The 26,525-nt window shown below is 44.8% G+C and overlaps 1 protein-coding gene across 1 annotated transcript in view; it reads left to right on the forward strand.

The window, feature by feature from the left end:
* Positions 1-26,525, forward strand: part of MYO1E (myosin IE) — a 204,865-nt gene that overhangs the window by 156,132 nt on the left and 22,208 nt on the right. The window contains exons 17-24 of the mRNA XM_024735250.1: positions 54-160; positions 4,477-4,575; positions 10,251-10,395; positions 14,604-14,718; positions 14,928-15,097; positions 16,907-17,052; positions 23,625-23,771; positions 25,291-25,448. Coding sequence (XP_024591018.1) covers positions 54-160; positions 4,477-4,575; positions 10,251-10,395; positions 14,604-14,718; positions 14,928-15,097; positions 16,907-17,052; positions 23,625-23,771; positions 25,291-25,448 — 1,087 coding nt within the window. The remainder of the gene's footprint in view (positions 1-53; positions 161-4,476; positions 4,576-10,250; positions 10,396-14,603; positions 14,719-14,927; positions 15,098-16,906; positions 17,053-23,624; positions 23,772-25,290; positions 25,449-26,525) is intronic.

Consider the following 26,525-nt stretch of genomic DNA (forward strand, 5'->3'; position numbering starts at 1 on the left):
TCTGCTTTAGAGCAAGTTCCATGTTTCTAAATGATGTTACTCTTCCTTTCTAGAAACAAGCCAATGACCTTGTGAGCACCCTGATGAAATGTACACCTCACTACATTCGCTGCATCAAACCCAATGAAACCAAGAAGCCCAAGGACTGGGAGGAAAGCAGGTATGGTGAAGACACAGACAGGAGGTCAAGGCCAACCTGCATGGTCCCACCCCGTTTTCCCCTCTGCTCAAGCTGGGCCCTCCTATGCCCGAGGCAGGAGCAGTTTCAGTTGCCTTCCAATGTGTTTTGTGTCTTAACTTTTTCAGGAAGAAGCCTATGTAGATATATTTTTCCCCTCCTTGTTTTTTCCTGAAATGTTAGCAGTGCCCTTCAGTTCAGAATTAGCGAGTTATGTTGATCTTGGCTAGTCTGCGGACAGATGGAAAAAAGAAAGCAAACCTTAATACAGCAGAGTCAGGATGGTTTTCAAATTAGTTTGAGGCTCTGTGTAGACATTTTTAATGCACTCAGCCCATCAGCACACGCAGGATGTGGCCTGGAATGCTTAGCTCAGGGTTGAAGTGAAGTTCCAAAGAGCTGGTTAAAAACAATCTGTCGGGGGCTTCCCTGGTGGCGCAGCGGTTGAGGGTCCGCCTGCCGGGGCAGGGGACACGGATTCGTGCCCCGGTCCGGGAAGATCCCACATGCCATGGAGCGGCTGGACCCGTGAGCCATGGCTGCTGAGCCTGCGCGTCCGGAGCCTGTGCTCCGCAACGGGAGAGGCCACAACAGTGAGAGGGCCGTGCACCGCAAAAAAAAAAAAAAAGAATCCACCTGCCAATGCAGGGGACACAGGTTCGAGCCCTGGTCCATGAAGATCCTGGTCCATGAAGTTGTGGAGCAACTAGGCCCGTGCGCCACAACTACTGAGCCTGTTCTCTAGAGCCCGCAAGACACAACTAATGAGCCCATGTGCCACAACTACTGAAGCCAGTGTGCCTAGAGCCGTGCTCAGCAACAAGGAAGCCCGCGCACCGCAACAAAGAGTAGCCCCCACTCACTGCAGCTAGAGAAAACCCGCGTGCAGCAATGAAGACCCAACACAGCCAAAAATAAATGACTAGATAAATAAATAAATTTATTTTAAAGAAAAATTCCTAACTGCCCATTACCTCTTCTGAGAGACATGGATGGGTCCATTTCCCATCCTACCAGCAAGATCCTTTCTAACCCACGGCAGGCAGACAATGCTTGATCCTTTACGGGGAGGAAAAGATAAACAGCAAGGAAAATGCCCAAGCTCAAGCATTTGCTGTCTGCAAGTCCTTTTTTGTATCTTCACACTTTATGGTGCAGCCTGAGTCTTTTTTTCTCATGTTAAGGTGCTGTTGGGAAGCAGCAGCCTTCCATTTGGTCATTCCACAATATTCTGACTAGTCTCATCAGTAGATGTGTGTTTTTAAGGCATCTTGTCTATTGAATTGCTCAAATTTTTCCATTTAAGGTAGTCTGAGATTCCTCTTACAATATTATCCATTGATGATGTTCAGGCTCTGATAAGAAGCCCACTCCTCCTAAGTCACCAGTTCACGCTGGGATGCCTCTTGCCATTAGCAAGCTCTCCAGTCCTTCTCTAAATCGGTTTTACTGTAATCTCTAATCGGCCATAAGAATCATTCTTGGGACTTTCCCGTGTGACAGCTTTTCTCCTAGTTCAAGGCAGTCACCATGTTTCCCTGGGACCTTCTCTTCGGCAGACTCATCACTCAGCTCCTCCAGCCATTCCCTCTGAAGGAGCTGGATGTGGAATCCGACACTTCCCCTTCCTGGTCATTCCCCAGGATGTGCTTAAATTGCCCTCTGCTTTTTTGAACTGTGTCACTCACTTTCTCTTTTGATATCAAGAGGATAACAGATGGAAAATGTCTGGGGCTTTTTACCTTACACTAGTTCTCAAACTTGAAGGTCAGAATATCCCCTGGAAGGCTTATTGCTGGGTCCCATTCCCAGAGTTCCTGAGTCAGTTTCTGGGCCTCCAAGTGATGCTGGTGATGATGGTCTGGGCCTCATAGTTGGAGAACAGCTGATCTAGAGCAAAGGGCTAGACTAGGATTTGGAAGAACTGTATCCTGATGCTGGCCTATCACTAACTAGTTTGAGTGAAACGCTTGATCTCCTGAGTCCTCAGTTCCTTCCTCTTTAAATAAGAGGGTCAATGCAGAGTGGGACTCCTTCAGTCTGACAGAATGAACTCTCCCACATCTGTTGCCCCCGTCTGTCATCCTGCCTCCGCCTGTCTCTACGTCACTCCTACACTCACCCCCTCACACACCACACTCACATCTCGATGTGCATGGTGACTCTGGACTCTTTTTTTGTTTTACACACAGAGTGGAAGGGTGGTGTCACAGGCAATGTCAGAAATAAATTACGAGGGCTTCCCTGGTGGCACAGTGGTTAAGAATCCGCCTGCTAATGGAGGGGTCATGGGTTTGAGCCCTGGTCCAGGAAGATCCCACATGCCGCGGAGCAACTAAGCCCGTGCGCCACAACTACTCAGCCTGCACGCCTAGAGCCCGTGCTCCTCAAGAGAAGCCACCGCAATGAGAAGCCTGTGCACCACAAGGAAGAGTAGCCCCTGCTCGCTGCAACTAGAGAAAGCCCGCGTGCAGCAACGAAGACCCAGTGCAGCCAAAAATAAATAAATAAAATAAATTTATTAAAAAAATCATAATAATAAATTACGAGAGTCTAGGAAGCAGAGGTATTGCTAAGGGGTGCTTTAGCCCACCCTTCCCCCTACTTCAAACTCTCTCCAGCTTCCCTTCCCAGCAAACATAATCGTGAATGAAAACATCTTGCTTGCCCTCCAAATGCAAAACCTCCCTGGCACACTCTCCCCTGCTCCACATATCCAGCTCTGTTGATTGTCACTCTAATGTGGAAATCTTGCAGTAGCTACTGGTTGGAAGGTCCTCAGCCCTGATGCTACCTTCTCATAAAATCCAAACTGATTCACTGGAATATCAGAAGCTGGAGAAATGAAGAAAGTGCTACATTTTATTCAGTAAATTTTCATAGAATTTCCCCCAGGGTGTTTTCCCTTTTTTTTTTTTTCTTTAATTACACCCCTTATTTGAATTGCAGTGAGGAACTTCCTAACATACACTCATATAAACTGGTTTTACAAAGTCTAAGGTATTCCTTGGTCTAGTGTTGATTTGTATTTCCAGTAGGATGGCTTCCTGGGATCTGCCCCCTCATCTCGGTTCAGGTTTACTGTGTGACAGATGGTCTCACTTCATCCGTGAGCGTGGAATGTCGGGGTCCATGAAAGGGCAGTGTGCTTCGTTGTCAGGGATCACAGGGTCAATTGGAGTTCTTGGTGGACAGGGTTACTCATTCCACAAGTTTATGGCGTGTAGTTTATTTTTCTTTTCCTGTTGAAAATGTGTCTTTGTTTGGCTTTGGCAAAGTTGCCTGCCCTGGATTCTAAATAACTGTCCTAGTAGAGTTCTCAGGCCATGATCTTCTGAGGACAGTCTTAAAAGAGGACTCCTTCTGAGGGAAGGAGATGGTATACCCAGGGGAACAGCGGGCATTGCCAGCCTGGTTGATGTTTACTGAGGAGTTGACAGCACTCCAAGAATATGCAAAAAAGGACATTTATTTATTGTTCATTTTTGGCTTCATTGGGTCTTCGTTGCTGCATACAGGCTTTCTCTAGTTGCAGTGAGCGGGAGCTACTCTTCGTTGCGGTGCATGGGCCTCTCACTGTGGTGGCTTCTCTTGTTGCGGGCGGAGCACGGTCTCTAGGCGCGAGGGCTTCAGTAGTTGTGGCACACGGGCTTAGTTGCTCTGCAGCATGTGGGATCCTCCTGGACCAGGGCTTGAACCCGTGTCCCCTGCATTGGCAGGCAGATTCTTAACCACTGCACCACAAGGGAAGTCCCAAGCATGACATTTTAAACATAACAGAATATGTTGAACTAGTTGTCTTGTTGACAAAAATTTGTGTAACAAGGTTTCCTAGTGATGGAAGTTACAATGAATGAAACAATGTTTTCACATGAGGCACATTGTTTTCCATGTGATTCACGGGAAAGGAATCAATGGGTGATGCGTTCCCTGCCTCAAAGCTTGGGGTGAAGCCAGTATTTGTGAAAAATCTTAAAATGAGCAGATATCTCTAACTGGCAACCTCATGTATATTTTCCTTAGTAGAGAAAAGGCTGGTGGTGAGTTTGGGATTTGGAGGATGGGAGAAAGGAAAATTATTTTCCTGAATCAGATTTCTACCCTTTCAGTTAACCAGACATGTATTAATATTACATAACCTGAGGGCCAGCTCAGACTCTGAACACTATAAATTAGAATCTTTTTTTAATATGCTTCTCTGCAGTGTGGAATTGGGAGTTTGGGGGGAATGGTGGGTGGGAGAACAGAGTGAAAAGATTATCCACTAATATGTCCTGGCTCCATTCTCTCCTTTATAGGGTCAAGCATCAAGTAGAATATCTGGGCCTAAAAGAGAACATTCGAGTGAGGAGAGCTGGGTATGCCTATCGGCGCGTCTTCCAAAAATTCCTACAGAGGTAATGAACTGGTGACTCTGGACTCTTTCTTTGTTTTAAACAAGTTTATTGAGATATAATTCACATATCATACAATTCATTGGCTTTTAATATATTTACAGAGTTGTGCATCCATCACCACATTTAATTTCAGAACATTTTCAAAAAGAAAAATCTCACTTCCCGAGTCATCAGCCCCCTATTCGGCCCTCACCCCTGGCCCTAAGCAGACACTTCCTTCTCCGCCTATTCTGAGCATTACTTATAAATAGAATCATGTAATATGTGTCTTTTGTTTCTGGCTTCTTTTACTTCACATAATGTTTTCAAGGATCATCCTGTAGCATATACCTGCACTTCATTCCTACTCATTGCCAAATAATTTTCCCTTGCGCCAGTGTTCCAATATACCACATTCTTCTTAATTCATCCATCAGTTGATGGACATCACATTTTGGCTGTTTTGAATGACGAATAATGCTGCTACCAGTGTTCCCGTACGTGTTTTTATGTGGACATTTGTTTTGATTTCTCTTCGGGACATAACTAAAAATGGAATTGCTGGGTCAAATGGTAACTGTGCTTAACCTTTTTGATGGACTGCTAGATTGTTTTACGGAGTGGCTGTACCATTTTACATCCCCTTTGATCATTTTTAAATTATTTGTCTTTTTAGTGTTAAGTTATAATACAGTTCTTTTTAGCATTATTTATTGTAAGTAAATCAGTAGCCACAAGTATTCTGTCTGTTTAGAGTGACAGATCAGCTCAGAAGTTCATGGTAATTGTGACATGGGGACGGACTGAGCCAATTAATAGTATGAAGACAATTTTAGGAAGATATTTACAAGCTTAACGTATTTAACCTCAGATTTTTTGTACAGTCCAAATATAAAGTTAAACTGATTTTAATATTTCCATTAAAGTGCATTTGGCGGGATCTGTACTAAATTGTTCTTATTTTGCATTGTTTTTAAAAAGGATAAAATTTAATGTCCTTAAAATATTAGGATTCGAACTTCTCTAATGACTCTAAGTTAGTGAAGTTCCACTGATTTTCTACATCTATTTAATTTCCTTTATGAAAGAAGGAAGCCATATTTAGTATTTTAATCAGAAAATAATTATGTCTTCCTGGTATATGGTACAGGAGCAGGATGTAAGAAATCTTTATTTACTTCAAATTGTATGTAATGAAGAGGTTGTAGGATGGAGAAGAGCTTAATTGCTGTCTTTGAAATCCAGTACTTCTAATAAAGTAGCTTTCCCTTTGGGGATGTTGTTTTTTCTGCCATGCGATTGGGATGACTGACCTACTGCTCATCATTGTGGGTCATCATATGTGGAAGGTCAGAAGAGGCTTAGCGAAAGCGTGGATCATTCCATACAACAAAGCTTCATTGATTCTGTCCCCACACATTCAAGATTGCTGATAATTTTGGAGGCTGATTAGACTAGGAATCAAATTCACTGACACAGCTCTCTGAATTAAAGGGCCCACTACACCTCTAGTGTAAGCAGAGCAATACGAAAAGACGTCTTTAGGAAAGTGAGAAAGTAAATTTGGAACGCTCGCATCCATTTGCCGACAAACAACTGAAATGTTAATTATCAAAGACTGTGCTCTTCTTTAAGCAGATGGGTGACACTAGTTTAGAACAGGATTTCTCAACCTCACCTATTGATCTTTTGGGCCGGATGAGTCCTCATCGTGACAGCCGTCCTGTACAGTGCAGGATGTTTAGCAACCTCCTTGGCCTCTACCTGCTAGATGCCAGTAGTGCCAACCCCCTATCCCACCCCCATCCCCATCTTCCCCAAGTTGTGACACCCAAAACTGTATCCAGACATTGCCTAATGTCCCCTGGGGGGCAAAGCTAGTTGAGAACCATGGCTTAGATAATCATTAAAATTTTTGTAAAACTACGTTTCTTTGAAAATACCCCTTTTTAATTAAGAGGGAAAAAAATTAAATTCAGAAAATAGTGAAAGAAAAGTATTTCCTCCATCTTGCCCTAATTTAGAAAGGCCTGCCCTCAACAAGTCCAAAATGTTTATAGTTTTATCCTCCTTCAGTATTTTTTCTGTACTTAAAAACTATGTGATATTTGCAGATTCTCTCTAATTGGCATTACTATTGAAAACTCATAAGATTTTTTTTTAATCTGACCTTGTTTGGTGGTTGTTTGTTTTTGAGAAACCAGTTCTGAAAAACCTCCTTCCTTCCATATTATTTAAAAACAAACCGACAAACCTGACTTCCGTAAGCATTGCTGTGAGCTTTACCGCACTGGGGGGAGCGGGAAGTCCACGCTTTCCTCTCCCGGCAGGAATGTCAGGGTGCCCTGAGCGGGCTGTGTTACTTGTTTGCTGCAGCTCCTTAAATGAGCTGTGAAATGACCTGGTTATAATATATGGACCTCTCTCAAGTGCCAGGCTAGCTGCATGGCTCCACGGGTGGTACTTTCTTCTGTGCCTTACACAGAGTAAGCATTTATTGCATATCTGTTATGCCCTTTGTGTTGAGAGACTTTCACTGAAATGATTTTGTCCTTCCATGCCTCCCTTCTTAGCTCTCCTGCTGTGGGCTTTTCCTTTCAGAAGAGACAAACAGGCAGCCCTGTCTTATAAAAAGAAGGCTCTTTTGATGTTTTCTTATTTCTTTTGATTTGAGAGTACTGTGGGAGGATAATAAAAATGAAGTTTGGAAGGAAAATTTGTTTTTCGATAAAAAGTACACGTTTAGTCTCCCACTCAAAAATGGCTACAAGGCCATATATCTGTCAATGGGCAAGGAATATTTTTCCAGAGACAGTGCTGTTTTCCATAAGGTGTATGAGTCTGGGGTTGTAACAGGATTTGTCCAGAATCTACCAGTCACTGTCTCATCCTGTGATCCCCTGTGAGTAATTAAAACATCTTATACCTTTATTATCTCAGGTATGGAGTGTAGCGAGTGTCCTGCTGGCTGCCAGGATTTTAGTGTCCTTGGGGGTCAGAAACATCCTTAAATCCAAGTGCCAGCAGCTAGAGGTCTGCTGGGCTGCATTTTGTCTGAGAAGGAACCATTGGATTGGTCATCTGTAAGAGGGCTTACAAGGAGCCTTCCAGACGAGGGGCAGGAAAGGGAGTTCTAGGCAGAGAGAACAGCCAGTGCAAAGGTCTTGAGATGAAATTTTGGTCTTAAACTGAAAGTACTTGATGAAGGGGAGTATAAGCTATTATCCCCATCTCTCCAGAATTATCACAGGCAACCTATTAGGCAGTGCACCATTGCCTCGTGCAACCCGTTCCCACCAGTATATCCTGGAGAAAGACGAGTGAACTGGGTGTACTTATATAGTGCAAGAACATTGTACTAGAATTATGCCCTGGTCTCTCCAGTGAAGTACAAAAGGAAGTAAGGAGGATACCATCAAGCTTCCTGAAAGCCAAGGGGACCACCACAAGTGGTCCATTGTCAAAGGGCTCTGGAAATGCCAGGCAATTCCCATGTCTTACCCAGACCCAAACTCTCAGCGGCCTTGTCAGGAAAAGGAAGAAGAAAAAGTCTCTTCAAAACAAGTTCCTTACTATTAAAAAAAGAAAGAAGAAAAAAAAAACCAAATGAGAAATACAGCATTATTTTAATAGGAGGGAAAATGTGAATTGCAAAGAGCTACCTATTTGTGGTTGCACAGTAAGGATACTTTTGGTTTATAATTTTGATTTGATTAGATCAAGCCAGGCAAACTCGTACTCTTAGAAACTTGTCGCCTTGGGAGTCTGGTCTTTTCTTTCTCACCCATACCCTGCATGAACTTTCTCCCTCATCCATTTATATTGCCAGTACATTCCTACCTCTTCACCACATCCCCCCCAATGGCAACCCTGCTATCAGTCATTTTTATGTGACTCAGTTTGTATAACTGACTTCATTATGCCACTTGTGGAATGTATTCCTGCTAACGTTGGGCTTCAGCCAGGCATTTTCATTTCTAAGCTTTTTATCGCTAACTAGTGAATAAGAGGATTTGCTTCTCCAGGAAATTTGTATTATCAGGCAAGATGTGGATATTTAGGAGGACCAGAGAGGGTCCCTAGAATCACCTTAGTCCCAGCCAGCTAGACCTAAGGGTGTGATGAGCACTGACTCTGTCCTCTTAGGGAGCCCTGGACCCTGAAGGCAGAGCCACTCTTCTTGTCACGACTCCCTTCTCCCTTGGATGCCATAAATCAGCCTAATCCTCTTAGTAGCTTCTGGGAACAGAGGAGGACACTGGCTTCTTCAGAGGCCTGGGGCCCATTCATTGCCTATGTTCTAGATGTGCCTGCCCATAGGCCACGCCCTCCAATTTCTCACCCACACTCTCTGATTTCCCCTTCTTCCTCCCTCCCTCCCTCCATCCTTCTTTCCCTTCCTTCCACCTCAAGTCTTTGGTACCTTCTGTATTTGACATTTTGTAATGTGCTTCTGTCTCCTCTATTAGATTAGCTTTGTACATAATTATGATGTTTCTAACATAGACATGGGTAGTAGACTGTATCATCTTTAAAGGGAATATTTCCCTGTATACCAATCCATGCCTTGTATGTAGTGCCGTCATGAAAGAAACAGCTTGGGTTTCAAATCCCAGCTATGACACCTACTAGCTAAGTAGCCTTGAGTGGGTCTCTAGTTGCCTGTGTTTCCTGCTTTGCAAAATGGAAAGACCAACTGGATGAGGTTGCTGTAGGAATAAAATGAGATCAAGGATCTAACGCACCAAGAACAGCACCTGATGCAGAACGCACCCTATAGTGTTGGAGCCCTTCATGTTAGTTCTTACTGCCGTGTTCCTGGCATTGTGTAAGGTGCCAGATGTGCAGGGTGAGCACCCATTTACAGAGCTCTTGTCCCCATGGGGGTGGCATGAATTAACCAAATAGGTGCAAACATGACTATCATTATGAATTATGATACATGCTCTTAAGGAAAAATACTATTTTCTATGAGAGAGAATAGCAGAGGGACAATTTTCACCTGGGTCTACCCCAAAGGCCTCTCTTGAAGTGTCACTGAAGGGGAGCACCCCCTGAGTGGGAGCCAGCCACCTGAGAAGTTTGGAGAACAGCACACCTGGTAGAGGGAACAGCATGGGTGAAGGCTCTGAGGAGGGAAAGTGTTGAATGTGCATGAAGAAGAGGCCATCCTCCCAGGAACGTGGTGAGCCGGAGGACAGTAGGGAGACGAGATTGGAGAATAGCCAAGGACCAGATCACCAGGGCCTCCTGACTCAAGATGCGGAGAACTCCAAAGATGAAAGTTGATCCATCGTAATCATAACAGCTGCTTATGGGGAGCTTTGTAAAACTCTTCACATTGACTGTTAAGTACTCCTGAGAAATCAGGGGAAATTGGTATCGAGAAAAGACCGTTTGATTTTGCTGGAAGAGTGTCATTGGTGACCTTCAGGAATGCTATTTTTAGACAGTGGTAGAAAGGAAAAGCAGATTTCCTCCAGGGCCTTAGCATGGAAATGGTCAGATAAGGAAGGAGTTAGGAGGCAGCTCTGAAGTGGGCAGTCCGGACCCAGTGGATTTTTGCGGTTGTCGAGGTCCATCCCTGAGCCCTGGAAGGGGAGGTGAGGGGATGGCCAGGACCCTAGCAGCACCGATTGCCTTTCGGGGGTGGTCCAGGCTGAGCCTGATCTTCCTCTCCCTCATTGTCCTTACAGGTACGCCATTCTGACCAAAGCCACCTGGCCTTCGTGGAGAGGGGACGAGAAACAAGGTGTCCTCCACTTGCTGCAGTCCGTCAACATGGACAGTGACCAGTTCCAGCTCGGGAAGAGCAAAGTGTTCGTCAAAGCCCCCGAGTCTGTGAGTTTCCTCAGGGCCACCCCTCTCCCCGCAGCCCCTGTCGGCCCCCTCCCCGTGGCGTGGCTGACTTCTTTTCCTCATCCTGCTGTTCTTGCCTTAAATGTGGGCTCTTCAGAGAAGGCTTTCCACTGCTCCCAGTCTAAGCATAGGCCATTCTCCACACCCCAGAGCCCTCAGCATGGATACGAAGCTGTTTTCTCTTCTTACTTAAAGTCTCTCTCCCACTCTAGACATCATCACCTTAAGGTCAGGGAGTGTTTTGTGTGCTTTTGTGCAGTCAGAGCCTCATGAGGAAAGCGGCTCATAGGAAGAGCCCAGTAGTTATTTTTAGTGTCCAGTAGTGCCTAAGCTAATAGGTACTTCTTTGCCCACAAAGGAGGCTTGGGTGAACCTACATCCTCACCCGGGTGACACCAAGCAGGTTGTGTCACACAGGCCCAGGCTTCCTCCTTAAAGGGGGAAGAGCCTGGGAGGGACAATTCCCAGAACTGTATCTTGAAGACCATGAGGAAGCCCGGAAAGGACTTTCAGGGGACTAGTATGTAGAAGGAGAAATCTCTGGGCTTAAAGGACAGGGATATTTACCAGTAAGGAATTCAAACATACAGGTTTAACAATTTGCAAACTTACCAGACCTCCACAGATTAATTTAGTGGAACTTCTTAATCTTCCTGATGAGGGTGTGGTCACTCTGAGCCTGATGAATATCCGTCCACAGGAAGTTCTCAGTTTGAACAGGAACCCAACCCAGCCCCTCAGTTCTTCTGCCCCATAGCTCTGGGGCTGTGGAATGAAGACACTTTTTTTTTCTTTTGGCCGCATTGGGTGGCATGCGGGTTATTAGTTCCCCGACCAGGGGTGAAACCCGTGCCCCCCGCGGTGGAAGCATGGAGTCCTCACCAGTGGACCACCAGGGAAATCCCAAAGATACTCCTTTTTTTTTTAAGAGTTTTATTAGCAACTAACCAAGATGCTTTTTTTTTTTTTTTTTTTTTTTTTTTGCGATACGTGGGCCTCTCACTGCTGCGGCCTCTGCCGTTGCGGAGTGCAGGCTCAGCGGCCATGGCTCACGGGCCCAGCCGCTCTGCGGCATGTGGGATCCTCCTGGACCGGGACATGAACCCGTGTCCCCTGCATCGGCAGGCGGACTCTCAACCACTGTGCCACCAGGGAAGCCCAGATACTCCTTTTTAAGTTGGAGAAACTGCTGGAACTAACCGGGGCTGGGCATCACCATTTCTTGAGGTTCCTGTAATAATCACAAGACTCCATTTCAGGAGTCTTTGGTGAATTTGGCAAAATTAGTCACCATATCAAGGGGAAATACCATGAGAACTTGCAGTGTTGGTCATAATGGAAACACTTGACTCTAGGCAAATTCTGGTCTCGCAGTGAGTTTTCTCCTTTACAACGGGCCCCGTGGCTGCTGTTCTGCCTGCCTCACAGGATCAGCCCTAGATCAGACATGCTAATGGTTGTGACTGAATGGCTTTATGAACCGGAAAGGTTGTTAAATAAATAAGTGGCACACGTCGATAGAACCCATTTATGAAAAGTTTGTGGTAGCATTTTCCACTCTGAGTTATTTGTAGCTTCACAGTAATTTCATTTCCAATTATAAAATGAAAATGTTGTGTCATACACCATTAAGCAACCCACAGAACAGTTCCTGTTCTTTCTAAAACAGGATGGAGTGATTTACTGGTACAATGGAGAACTCTTCTGTTGTTTTATACCCACTTTTACTTTTTTGACTTGCTAAATTTTCACAAAAACAGCCTCAATATTTTTCACACTTTTTTTTCTGATTCAGTTGAGCTTTGAGATTTTACTTCAGAAATCAAGATTTATTTTTGGTTTTTCTTCTCCGTGTCTTCCTCCCAATTGCTTTTTACCATCACTTGCCTGTCCTCTCCCCCATCTTTTTACACATGCACACAAATCCCATCATCACTACTCTCTCCCCACCGCCATCACTCATCCATCCACATCTAGCCCTGACATTGCAAATACTTTTACAAAAATTGGTTTTTAAGGACTTCCCTGGCGGTCCAATGGTGAAGACTCCACACTTCCACTGCAGGGGGCACGGGTTCGATCCCTGGTTGGGGAATTGAGATCCTGCCTGCCGCATGGTGAGGCCAAAAAAAGAAAAATGGTTTTTAAAAATCTACCCTGTGGGGCTTCCCTGGTGGCACAGTGGTTGAGAGTCTGCCTGCCGATGCAGGGGGCACGGGTTCGTTCCCCGGTCTGAGAAGATCCCACATGCCGCGGAGCGGCTGGGCCTGTGAGCCATGGCCGCTGAGCCTGTGCGTCCAGAGCCTGTGCTCCGCGATGGGGGAGGCCACAACAGTGAGAGGCCCGCGTACCGCAAAAAAAAAAAATCTACCCTGTGATCTCGCCTTGATTTTTATAGTAAATGTGCTGAATTTACAAAGTAACCCATTTGCTTTTAAGAACCCACATTAGACATCAGGCACCAGAGGGTTTGGTTTGGTTTAGTTTATTTGTTACATGTGTCCATGATTTTTGCTTTTTTTTTTCCTCTCTGTCTCTCCCTCTCTCTCTTTCTCTTCTTGAACCTCCCTGATTTCTAACCCGTATGGCTTTCGGAAAGAACCTAAAAACCAGATAATCTTTGAACTAGTCTATAGGAAGCTGGGAACTGGTTGCGTCTTCATCCTTTCTGAGTCACAAGTGTATTTTCTATGACACTCCCAAAATAGTTCTGGGAAAGAAGAAGAAAACAAGACTTACCCAGCAATCCAACACACAAGATAAGAAACACCAACAGATAATCTTCCAGGCGACCGACCGCGACCGCGGGGCTCAGATTTTAAACATTCTGTCCAGTTGTTAAAAGTCTTTTGTTTTGGAACTATGTTCCTTGTGCATATTGTATATGGCACTGATGGCTGTGGAATGAAGTGCCCCTCTCTTGGTATTTTGAGTTTGAGATGTGGTTTTGACACAGCTGGGGATGTGAGAAGGAGAAGCTGAGTGTCAGGGGGAGATCGATGTGTCTCCAGGGTACAGACGCAGACAAACAAGAGACAACAAATCAAGCCCAGCTGCCTTCAAACCAAATCACTTGTTTACTTCTGGAACATTTTAACAATGACATTCATCATCATTACTTTGGGTTTTTATTGGTCCGTTTTATTTTTGTTCCTAGAGAGTCATGTAAACCACTTTCTAGGTGAATGAGAGTTTCCCACCATTTTACGAGTTGATTAGATGCAGATTTACAGAGAAAGACTTGTTCGTCCAAAGACCTTGGTTCACTTTCCAGCCCCACCCAATCTTAGTTCCAGTGTTCTCATCTGTAAAGTGGAGATAACACAAATACGTGGTTCATGTAGTTGTGGAGTGGTTGAATGAAAGAATGTGTGTAAAGCATCTAGAATGATTCCTGACCTGTAGTGGGCACTCGGTTCATTACAGCTGCTTGCTGTCATCTTCATTATTCCAGAGCTTTGTTGAGTGGGGTGCAGAAATCAGTATTCATCGTTAAGGTGGCCTGAGTCTCAACACCTGCCGGTGTCTGATATGAGCCCTTAACTAAAACAGTCTCCAGCCCCTCTCGGTGAATCTAAGTCCTAGCTAACACATCTTAAGTCCAGCTCCAGTCACTGGTTATTATCCCTGCCCCAGTGACTCCTTGGAGATTTCTGTGAGGCAGGAAGTCTATACTTCCATGGACCCAAGAGGAGGGCAGCCCTCTTTCCACTGCAGCACAGCCTCTGCTCTTGCAAAAGCTGGAAAATTCTAGTAAGAGGCTATAGGCAGCACTAGACAACTGCCTCCACGAGCTCATTTGATGAAGCCACTTAATATCCTCTTTGGATCGAGGTGGGAAATAAGTAGATAAGTGCTGAATCACTCATTTGATTCTCACAGAGGTTATGAACAAGGCAGGGCAGACACCGTCATTAAGATCCAAGTGAATACACTCAGATCCAGCTATTTTCCACTATGTTTTTTGTTAAAAGAATATATTATAGTATTATAATATATATTATATTAAAAGACTATGTATATATAAAAGCTATAGTGATCATAAACACATTTTTTCACCTTTGTTTTTTATGAGTCTGAGAAGTTCCTTCCATTATGTCCTCGGCTAAACGGAGTGTCCCTGAAATACCCAAAAAAGTGATGTTCAGGTCCTGTGAATTGGCTCACATCGGTCTTCTCTATATTCACAGCTCTTTCTTCTAGAAGAAATGAGAGAGCGAAAGTACGATGGGTATGCTCGAGTGATACAGAAATCATGGAGGAAATTTGTGGCCCGGAAGAAATATGTCCAAATGAGAGAAGAGGGTATTGTAGTCATTTTGTTTCATGAATTTACCAAATCTAAGAATACTTTTGAACTTAGACGAATTACAAGTTCATTTTACTTTGCATGTAATGTCGTGTGTTAAAACCTTGCATTCATTTCGAGTTTCTCTGTGTCTTTCCACACTGAGCATTTTCCTCCTTCTCGGGGGCTGATCCTTCCCCCTTCTCTGCCCTTTTGGGAATTGCAGCCTCTGACCTCCTGTTGAACAAGAAGGAGAGGAGGAGAAACAGTATTAACAGGAACTTCATCGGGGACTACATAGGGATGGAAGAGCACCCGGAACTCCAGCAGTTTGTGGGCAAGAGAGAGAAGATTGATTTTGCGGACACGGTGACCAAGTATGACAGGAGGTTCAAGGTACACGCTGACTGCCCACCTCTGAGAGTCACCAAACAGATTCCTTAGTTTTAAAAATAACTCGTCGGGCTTCCCTGGTGGCGCAGTGGTTGAGAGTCCGCCTGCCGATGCAGGGGACACGGGTTCGTGCCCCGGTCCGGGAAGATCCCACATGCCGCGGAGCGGCTGGGCCCGTGAGCCATGGCCAATAAGCCTGCACCTCCGGAGCCTGTGCTCCTCAATAGGAGAGGCCACAACAGTGAGAGGCCCGCATACCACAAAAAAAAAAATAAATAAATAACTCGTAATTTTGCTTTTCTGATTACCAAAACAGAACATGCTCATCGTAGACAAATTTAGAAAATGCAGATAAGCCAAAAGAAAAGTAGCCACCTGTACCCAGAAACAATCACTGTTAACATTTTGTGTGTATCTGTTAGAACTTTTTTTGCAGGCATACATTTGTATATTTAGTTTTACAAAAATGAGATCTACCTTACATGCTGGTTTATGTCCTAGGTTGTTTTGCTCTTAAAATATGCCACGGAGAACTTTCCATATTAATAGATGTGTCAATATAAATCATTTTGTTAAGCTGCATGGTATCCCATTCAACAGTTGCTTCACTATTTTTTGTTGTTGTACGCGGGCCTCTCACTGTTGTGGCCTCTCCCGTTGCGGAGCACAGGCTCCAGACGCGCAGGCTCAGCAGCTGTGGCTCACGGGCCCAGCCGCTCCGCAGCATGTGGGATCTTCCCGGACCGGGGCACGAACCCGTGTCCCCTGCATCGGCAGGCGGACTCTCAACCACTGTGCCACCAGGGAAGCCCACTTCACTATATTTTTAACCAGTTTCTCATTAATCTGTTCTCAGTGGGCTTTTTTTTTTTTTTTAAACCATGGTAAATAAAAGGATGCAGTGAGCATCCTTTCACATGTCTTTGTGCATTTGTCTTCTGATGCTTTTAGAATAAATTGATAGGAGTAGACTCATTGGATCAAAAGATTCAGAATATAAAGTGAAGTGTTCTTACCCATTTTCCCTGAGCAAATGACTATGCAGGGCTTTCACAGAGCCACTGGGGGCCAGCTGATTTTTTTTTTTTTTTTACCTCTTTCCACAGACATTTTCTTTTGCCTGATAAAATCTTGACCCTAATAGTGAAATATGAAGCCACAATAGCTTATGGGCCCATTAAGAGCTTTTTATGTGTGTTGGTTCTTGTTTGTTTTTTTGGTCAGGAAAAAAAATAAATAACAATATTAATTTCACAAGAAGGATGGTGTTGTTTTGCCAAAACCAAATCAGTCCTTACGACCCGAGTACGGTACCAGCTGCTCTGGGGGCCGATTTGAATGCAAACACGCGTGCTTAAGTCTCTAAGTAGTGTTTGAGTATAATGCAGTATGTTTATATTAGATTTTTAAGGATTGGCATTGAAATGAAAATTTATCCATTTGAAAAAGTAAAAATTTCATGGGCTCACAAAATTTATATATGCACAGATCCCTGAGAGAGAAACATTCCGTAGCAGATCATTGGTAGGGTCGTCCTATGTGTTGGTTTGCCCTGATACCTTAGGTGTTACCTGATGGTCTGCCATTTTTGTAAGTCAAAGAGAGTCAAGTATCAGCGATTTTACATATGTCAACCTAAGAATCATGAACAGTGTCCCCTTTTGCTCTCGAGGGACTTAGATGATAAATGGAATGGCCATCCGATGGTAGTGAAAGTTCACTACCTAAAGCAGCGTCCCTTCACCTGGTCACAGATGCCCTTTGTGTGGACTATTGTCACTCTGACACTTTTTCAAACACCCCTCCTTACAGAGCGTAAAGCGAGACTTGCTTCTTACTCCAAAATGCTTGTACTTAATTGGACGAGAAAAGGTCAAGCAGGGTCCAGACAAGGGCCTTGTGAAGGAGGTGCTGAAGCGGAGAATCGAGATGGAGAGGATCTTGTCTGTGTCCCTCAGGTGAGTGGCCAGGGCTGGGGGCAGGGGAGCCCTGTCTCTCCTCAACATCACCAACCACTGTTCCAAACACAGCCTGGAGAAAGGCCCAGTCAGTCTCCCCAGTTGTAAAAATCATGATGAAGCGAACCCAGTTTCCTCTTCTTCCCAAAGAAGAGCTCATCTTCATGGCTCTCAGGGAGTCCCAAGATGACGAGAAAAATTTGCCTTCTGATCTGCTCCTCTGATCAAGGGATACCCAGATCCTTTGTTCCCATAAAACTTGAGAAATAAATGTAGTACGGGAAACAACCAGCACCATTGCTGTTATTGAAGTAGGGCCAATGTTCCGAGCCCTGCCCCCAAGCCCACCTCGCCCCTGTTGAAGACCTAACCCGTTTCACCAGGAAAGGCCCAAGCACAGGTGGACATTAGGTCATCAGTACTGCTTTTTGGTTTGCTGTGACCTCTGACTGTCCTAGGTGGGAAGTTTCTTTGGACTCCTTGGAGCCCTTTATGCCTATTAATACCCGGGGTGGGGGGTACAAATTGGTCTCCATAATCTATAGCCCTGGAGTCATTGCCAAATGCTCCCTTCAACTCCAGGTTCACAGGTAGGGGTCCTTGCTCTTCCTGTCAGCACTGTGGCTTTCTTTTGGCAGAGGGGCTTCTATGCATGCTGAGACGTCCCTAAGTCCCCTGCTAATAACTCCCAGACTAAGTTCCCTCTGATGAGAGGAAATCCTCTCCGTCCACAGAAGGCTAAGAAAAGAGGAAGAAAGGCCCCTTTGAGCCCAGTAGCTTCCTCCTTGAGTCACGTCCCTGGCCCTCCTGAGGATACCACTGCCTCTCTCAGGGCAAGCTCCGGGCTGCCATTCCATTCAAAGCAGAGATGTTCTGGTTACTTGCGAACATGTCTTCCTGGAATTTGGAACTCTTATTCCACACAGAAGACAGAACTGCTGCTCTTAGGAAAAAGCCAGGGGTTTTGTGTGCTCAGGCATCTGATTTACCAGGCTAGAAATCCTGGCTCCAGTGTGATAATCCAAAGCAGATTTTAACTTGTGTCCATTCTTGCCTGTGTCGCTGTGGTTTCTGATTCTATCTGTTCCCAATTTTCCTGATAAAGGGCCAGGCAGTGCAGTGAGGTTAAGAGTTTAAAACCCTTCAGTTCAGGATGTGGTAGAACTAAGCAGATGAGTCCATCAGCAGCCTTTTGCAGCCCCACCTCAGGTGGGTCTCAGTGCCATGGATTTCACGGAAACGCTCTAGGCGCTGTCGGGTTTTCCTCAAAGGTCTTTCTGAGAATTCAGCTCGTGGGCCACGACCTGCTGGCCACAGTCTCCTGGCTAGCTGGGCCCTGAGGCTGCCTTTGCTGGTCCAAGGAACCCAACTGGAAGCTTCTCTTTTTTTCTTGCATGGGGACCAGCTATACCTGGGCTAAGCTGGGTGAGCTGAAACGTGCTGTGCACACTTGGCAGTAGCCGTGGCTATAAGCCCAGGGGTCACAGCTTTGGGGCACATGTGCTGATTACTCTGAGAATGATCGTTGTTCTTTCTATTATTATTATTTTTTTTTTTTTTCCGGTACGCGGGCCTCTCACTGTTGTGGCCTCTCCCGTTGCGGAGCACAGGCTCTGGACGCGCAGGCTCAGCGGCCATGGCTCACGGGCCCAGTCGCTCCACTGCATGTGGGATCTTCCCGGACCGGGGCACGAACCCATGTCCCATGCATCGGCAGGCGGACTCTCAACCACTGCGCCACCAGGGAAGCCCTCTTTCTATTATTATTGCCCACGTCTGTCTGCAGCCTTCATACCATCAAGGAGTGCTTGATCATCATATGCCTACATTTGTATCAAGCACTTTGACACTTAATATCTTATTGATCAAGTCTTTGAGGCTTATCAAGGTTTGGGATATTCACGCTCAAGTTTGTTCCTTCTGTCTTTTTTTTTTTTTCCTCCTCTCTTAGCCTCTGGGGATACACTGTCTCATAGTAAAATCAGATTCTTTTTCTGCTTCTTTAGTATTTCTAAAGAGAAATACTATTATTTCTTCAGTATTTCTGCATTTCTCTTTAGTATTCTGGACATTTGCTTCCTTGTGGCCTTTCCTTGTTAGAGGATGTAATAAAATGAGGTACTTAGCCTGAAATTTGTTCTGGATCTAGCGGAAAAAAAGAGGCTGTGTCATTTAAACTTGTTATATCTGCATGTTATAGTTACTAAGCCCCAACTTGCGAAGATTAATACCGTTCCCCCATTTCCTTCAGCCGTTGGGTTAAGCTAGTAATCTAAACCAAGTTAGGAATGCAACCACGTGGGGTTGTGGAGTGTGAAATGGATTGAGTAGTGAAATGGAATCCAGAGTAGAAATAGATTGTGGTACCAGGAGAACGTGTGTGTGTGTGTGTGTGTGTGTGTGTGTGTGTGTGTTCTCAATGTATTTCAGTATTGGCATAGAGAAAAAATTTAACAGTTGTCTAGCTCTTTGGGAAGAAAGTTGTAACGTGTTTTGAACACTTTAGGAGGCTTACTTCTTGACTGTTGGCTGGAATGACCACCTAATGGATTCTTCTAGTTCAGACTATCAAAGTGTCCTACAAGCTTCATCTTTCAGCCCGTCCCTAACTCTTACAACTACTGGGAAAGCCAAATTGGCTCACAGCTCCCTATGCAAACAAACCAACCATACAAAAAAAATTACGGGACAATTTGGGGAACTGTGAACATAACTATTTGATATGAAGGATTTATTGCTCATTTTTTTATGTGTGATAATGGTATTGTGGTTATTTTTATTTAAGGAAGCTTTATCTTTTAGAGATACAGACTGAAATGTTTAAGGATAAAATAATATAATATTTATACTCTGCTCTAAAGTAACCTAGCTGGTGTGTGGAAGTGGGAGGGCAATGAGACTAGATAGATTTGATTGTCTGTGGCTTGATCATTGTTGAAACCTCCTGACATGTGCAAGTTCATTCTGCTAGTCTGCTTTTTTAGCTATTTGAAATTTTTCATAATAAAAAGTTTTTCATAATAAAAAATAGACATCATATTTTTAGAAATCTTTACCTTTTTGATTTTTTTGGGTTTTTTTTTTTGGCTGCATTGGGCCTTCATTGCTGCGTGCGGACTTTCTGTAGTTGAGGAGAGCAGGGGCTACTCTTCATTGCGGTGCATGGGCTTCTCATCACAGTGGCTTCTCTTGTTGCAGAGCACGGGCTCTAGGCGCACGGGCTCAGTAGTTGTGGCTTGTGGGCTCCAGAGCGCAGGCTCATGGGCTCGGTTGCTCCGCGGCATGTGGGATCTTCCTGGACCAAGGCTTGCACCCATGTCCCCTGCATTGGCAGGTGGACTCCCAACCACTGTGCCACCAGGAAAGCCCAAGAAGTCTTTACCTTTTTATAAATGGTAATATATCTAGTTGAATTATAATTGATATTTTTAGAAAAATGTTTTTTTAACTTACAAGGAAAAAAATAGATTAGACAATGGCTCAGAGAGCGACAAAGACTACAGTTACTCAAAGGGCCAGGAAAATTCTTACCTAAACAAAAGTTAGACCAAAACACTGACACCTGCATTTCTGCCTTGGTTGAAGACGTGGTGAGACGATCAGGAGGTGACCCGCTGATATGCAGGTGAGACATCGGATTTCCAAGGCTTTGGGGATTCTGCTGACAGAAGGCCCAGAATGCATTTTTGAAGGATCCTTCAAGAGCTGCTTCTTATCCAAGAACCGTATACTGACCTGGCCTCGCACTTACTTGAAAAACTCAATTTGCCGGCAGGGTGGCCACCAACTTCAATAGCCCGTGTTCTTTGCCTCCCTGTTGTACGTGATGAGATTGGAATTATAAAATCTCCTATGTGGGGTTCTCTCTGATGAAGCCTCTAATCTGCCGCATCCTGACAGCTGACCCCCAGAGACCTAAGACCAAAAGCTGTGGGGCTGCCTGTCTGGTTCGGTAGATTTTCCAGTACTTGTACATACTGGGGAAATCAGCCTGGAAGAGGGGGCTTTAGACAGAGGCTCCAGCTGCCCTGGGCACGACATTCTTGCCTAGACTGTTTCATTGCCTGATTGCCCTAAACCTCTGGCAAGAAGAACAGGCTGCTTCACTTCTTGTTCAGCTGACCTGACGCATTCCTGAAATCTTGCCTTGCTGTGGCTTTTGGAAACCTGGAATTTCTCTATGTTTTTGGACTGGTCACCTACTTTGTGTTCAGCTCCGGATCTGAAGGTGAACGAGACACAGTCCCTGCCTTAAGGAGCTCCATCCCGTCCTGGAAGGAGGAGCAGGGCCCTGAGTAAACATGGGGCACACAGCTTACAAGTGTTGAGAGACTGTTATCCGGGATACTCCTGGGACACAAAAGATGGCAGTGAGCCTTTCCCCTGGGGTTGGGTGAAGCTTCTCCCAGGAGGCCTGACACCATGTATATCTGCACTTCCTCAGAGAGATTAATGTAGGATCCCCAACTGGTACCGCTGGTGTCTCTGGGTGGTAGAATTCCGGATAAGGTTTATTTTCTTCTTTTTTTTTTAACCTTTGTAGTTTTCAGTTTACTAAAAGGAGCATCTATTTCATAAGCAGGAAACATTGTTTTAAAAGGCTGAAATAAAGGCAGGGGCTGTCCTACCTGAAACTGCCTTTTCAGCTTTAAAAAAAAAAAAAAAGTTTACCCAGCGTTTTGTAACTGATATTTTTGTGAAGAAGATCTTGGTTAAGGGAGTGAAATAAGATTTTCTAGTGTTGTCCGCAGTACAGCAGTGAGCCACAAAGGCGAGAGGATAGAGAACCAGTAGTCAGCCAAACCAGGGACTAGGAAAGCATCTTTCAACAAGGCCTACTATGCCAGTCGTCTGTAAGGAATTGCAGGTTGAGCATATGAATAAGACGGGGGTGAAGTCCAAACGTAAGTCTGAGTTTTTAGGAAAAAAAAATGTAAAAGCTTTGTTTTCAGATCTGGGAACCTGGGCTGAGGAGAGGGGAATGAGTTGAAACTCTGGCCTAGGTAAAGATGATTTCCTAACTCTCTGACTCGGGTCACCAAAGGGAGGGGTTTTTGAATTTGATGGTTGAAGTCAAAGTATCCAAACAGCCTCTTCTCATTTCCAGACGCATGCTGATAATTGACCTTGATGTTTTGCCCTGCTTGCTTTATTTCTTTATGATCATGAAACTTCTACTACATCTGAGCACATTAAACTACTCAAGGTTTCCTGTGTTGGACTCATTTAATAACCCTGTTGAATAATCACTCTACCGCCTAAAGTACAGCCAGGCAAACAGACATGCCCAGACATGAGTCAGGCAGCTGAAATGGGAGTTTCACTCCACCGCACACACCAAAAAGTGGTGCTTCTTTTCTGCCTCTTCCCCATTGTACACCCTCCTTCCTAAAGCAGAGGTCTTCTTAGACCTCTGCTTTAGATGGTCTAAACCTTCTTAGATGCTTAGAAGGTCTAGACCTTCTTAGATGCTGGGACTTTATTTCTTTAATTCCAAATGACTTGGCAGAGCTGTTGTGAGCAACTTTTACAGAAGTGCCTTTTGGGGTTTTGAATTGCTGTCACTGAAGTGATTAAGACAATTCCAGACTTTTCATCTGCCTAGAAACAGGCAGATGATAGGAGCTTTGCGGCCACACCTTCTGAGGTATATTATTCTCACACTTTTAAGAAAAGATTCCAATTCCAAGTTTGGAAAAGTTTGTGAACAAGGAGGTATAGTGGAGATTGTGAGCTGTCCTGTGATACCCATTCTCTCCTTTCCATGTTAATAGCTGGCAGCCCACCCAGAGACTACGTTTCCCAGGCTCCCTTCACCTAGGTGTAACCAGGTGACACAGTGCTGGCCAATGGGGTGTGAGCAGAAATGTCTTGTACAACTTCCTGGTCATACCTGTAAAGAGGAGGAGTAGACGCCTGGCTCCCAGGCACTGTAGAACTGTCATGTTGGCCCTGAACTGCTTTTACACATGCTCTTGAGTGACAGAGGTTAAACCACTGGTTGTCACGGTCTTCATCACAACAAATCCTAGTGCAGGTAGCATGGTTGTGATGTAGGGATGTTTCAAAACAAGCTTTTTTATATATATGCACACAGACAAATTGTCCTTAAATTCCTGATTTTAAAAGTCATGTGAGAGAATGTTTCACTTATTCTTATGGTTGGCTATAAACTTCTTTTAAAAGCAGATTTTAGTGACTTTATTTTTGTACTTCATTGTGTTTTAAAGATTTTCAGTTATTACAGAGAGAAAGACAGTAGAAATTTAGTACTATTTTACAGGATTAAAAAAGGAGTGAAGGGGCTTCCCTGGTGGCGCAGTGGTTGAGAGTCCGCCTGCCGATGCAGGGGACGCGGGTTCGTGCCCCGGTCCGGGAAGATCCCACATGCCGCGAAGCGGCTAGGCCCGTGAGCCGTGGCCGCTGAGCCTGCGCGTCCGGAGCCTGTGCTCCGCAACGGGAGAGGCCACAACAGTGAGAGGCCCGCATACCGCAAAAAAAAAAAGGAGTGGAAAAAATCATGGAATAAACAAAACTACAACTTTCATTAAGTCTTTCCAATCTCTTTGCAGTACTATGCAGGATGACCTTTTTATTCTTCATGAGCAAGAATATGACAGTTTGCTTGAATCCGTCTTTAAAACTGAGTTCTTGAGCCTCTTAGCAAAGCGTTATGAGGAAAAAACCCAGAAGCAACTACCTCTGAAATTTAGCAACACGTAAGTTGGGATTTGGGGCCTTGATCTCACTGTTGAGGTCCAGGCTGAGAGGAAGGGAGGCCTTCGGGGTGGGGGTGGGGATGGGGTCTGACTGGCTTGGCTGCCTCTGAGGAGCCCTGGGTGTCTTGGCTTCCCCCGTGGACTCTTAGGGCCTGCAGAAGACAGTCTGGATGGTTGCCACAGGCTTTGAAAACATCACTTTTGCATTTCTGTGAGATAATGACTTCATTGGATGGTGTATCTTATCCTTTGAACAAAGGTCACCAACGTGAGGCCAGGAAAAGGCAGATTTTATATATCACCAATAAAAGAATATTTTGTTTAGCAGAGCAGGCAGAAGTAGTGTAAGGCTGAAGCAGAAGAAAGTGATCGGAGTGGAACTTAAGTTCCCAAGATCAATGCATAATACAGCGTGTTGCTGGGGCATTTGGAGACTTGGGGGCTGTGGATGGCTGGTGTCTTGTGTCTGGGCTCTCACCTTCATTTGCTTTAATAACATTGTCTCGTGGACCAGACACTGCCGGAGTGTTGAACTTCTAATCTCACGTTTGTTGAGTGAGTTATTTGGCTTTTTTTTTCCTTCATAATTTCCCCATCTATAAAATGGGGATATCCTCCACTCTTCCTACTCACAAGGAAGAGGCCAAAGTAAAGCCTTAATCCCATAAGGAGGGGACCTTTCCATAACTCATGCTGCTGTGGTTACAGTGAAACAGATACTGGAAACAGAATGAATTCATTACAGCTTTTCCAAAGAACAATTTGGCCATGAGTACGGTGGGGGGGCAATTATTTTTGTCTGGGAATTTGTGATAAGGGAATAACTCAAAAAAAGGAAGAATATAGCCAAGCCACTCAATAGAATAGGCGGCTACTTGCAATTACGATTTTTCTGTCTTACAACATGAAAAAATACAAGGTAAAAAAAAGCAAAATATGAAATTGCATTATGTAGGCATATAGGCAATGTGGAAAATGAAAACTGGCTGAGGAGTTCTGCAGTTGTGAGTAAATTTCCCTTTTATTTGGGAAGGGAAATGTTGTCGTTTTCCTCCCTGGGGTAGGGGTGAGCGTGGAGGAATAGAACTTAAATAGCAGCCACATTCTGTGCAAAGAAGATGTGAGCTCTGCGTCTGGCATCTCTCGGTCCTCCACAAACACGGACCTGGGCAATCGGAGAGAAACACAGTGACATACTGCAGCGGGTGTGGCCTGGTGATTGGCCTTTCTTTCTGTTCCTGTATCCACTTGACAGAGTGACAAAGCACCTGTACTGGGGTACCTCCCTCACCAACTGGTGTCTCCCAGGGGCTGGACCCCGAATGCTCTGCTTCTGTCGGGGAAACCCACGGACTGTCATGCCTGGCCGCCGGGCCCGGTGCCTGTTCCGATGATCCAGGCTTGCCTTGTTTTTATAGCACGTTTGCCCAGCAGCACAACGCCATGCTGGGGTCTATGAGCCGTACTTTCTCACTGCTCCATCCCGACTTGTTAATTCCAACAAATATGCTTGTCGCAGGCTTGAAATCAAGTTGAAAAAGGAGAACTGGGGTCCCTGGAGTGCAGGGGGCTCCCGGCAAGTGCAATTCCACCAAGGCTTCGGTGACCTGGCCATCCTCAAGCCCAGCAACAAAGTGCTGCAGGTCAGCATCGGACCCGGGCTGCCCAGGAACTCCCGTAAGTGTTCATGGGCCCCACAGGCGGGACCACTGCTAGGCTTCTGGGCTTCCCGCCTGGCCCTCCCTCATCCTGCCCTGAGCCAAACTCTTTTCCTACCAAATGCTCAAAACACTGCACAGATCTGCAGGGCAAAGAACCAGTACCTTGACTGCTTCCTGTGGCTGGGGTTTGCTTCAGATTGAAACATTTCAGACTAAACCAACATCAAGGCAAATGGGCAGGTTAAACCTTTCTGAATGATTTTGTAGTTATGTGTAGTACTCCTGGCATTACAGCATGAATTGTGTTTAAAACAAATCAGTTTGCTGGCTTTACATTTCCCAGCCCTTTCCAGTCCGATCTTGTCGACAATACAAACCTCATCCTTTCTGTCAATTTTATTTATTTTTAAAATAAATTTATTTATTTATTTTTGGCTGCATTGGGCCTTCGTTGCTGCACGCAGGGTTTCTCTAATTGCGGCGAGTGGGGTTTACTCTTTGTTGCAGTGCGCGGGCTTCTCATTGTGGTGGCTTCTCTTGTTGCGGAGCACAGGGTCTAGGCGCATGGGCTTCAGAAGTTGTGGCACGCGGGCTCAGTAGTTGTGGCGCACAGGCTTAGTTGCTCTGCGGCATGTGGGATCTTCCCAGACCAGGGCTCGAACCCGTGTCCCCTGCATTGGCAGGCAGATTCTTAACCTCTGCACCACCAGGGAAGCCCTTTTCTGTCAATTTGAAAGAAACTGACCATATTTACCAGCTCCCTACAAGGTTTTGCTCTGTCACTGAATCACATTTAATATCGCCCTCCTTCACTGTCAGTTGCTTCAGTAGAAGACATACATGCAGTAACTCACAGCACAGTCTGACTTCTTTACTGGCCTTTGATTCTTTTTCTATTTATGATATTTATTAAATTATATTTATAAGGCAGAGTAAAATATATTTATATTAAAATATAAATATAATTTATATTATGTAAACTATATATAATTTACATAATATAAATTATATTTATAATTTAGAGTAATTACATATGCTATGTAGTCATATAATGTAGATATCTTTACAGAATGCAGCCCATGTGTACGGTCGA

The sequence above is a fragment of the Neophocaena asiaeorientalis genome, unplaced genomic scaffold (genome assembly GCF_003031525.2).
Source record: "Neophocaena asiaeorientalis asiaeorientalis breed wild unplaced genomic scaffold, Neophocaena_asiaeorientalis_V1.1 scaffold264, whole genome shotgun sequence".
NCBI lineage: Eukaryota > Metazoa > Chordata > Mammalia > Artiodactyla > Phocoenidae > Neophocaena > Neophocaena asiaeorientalis.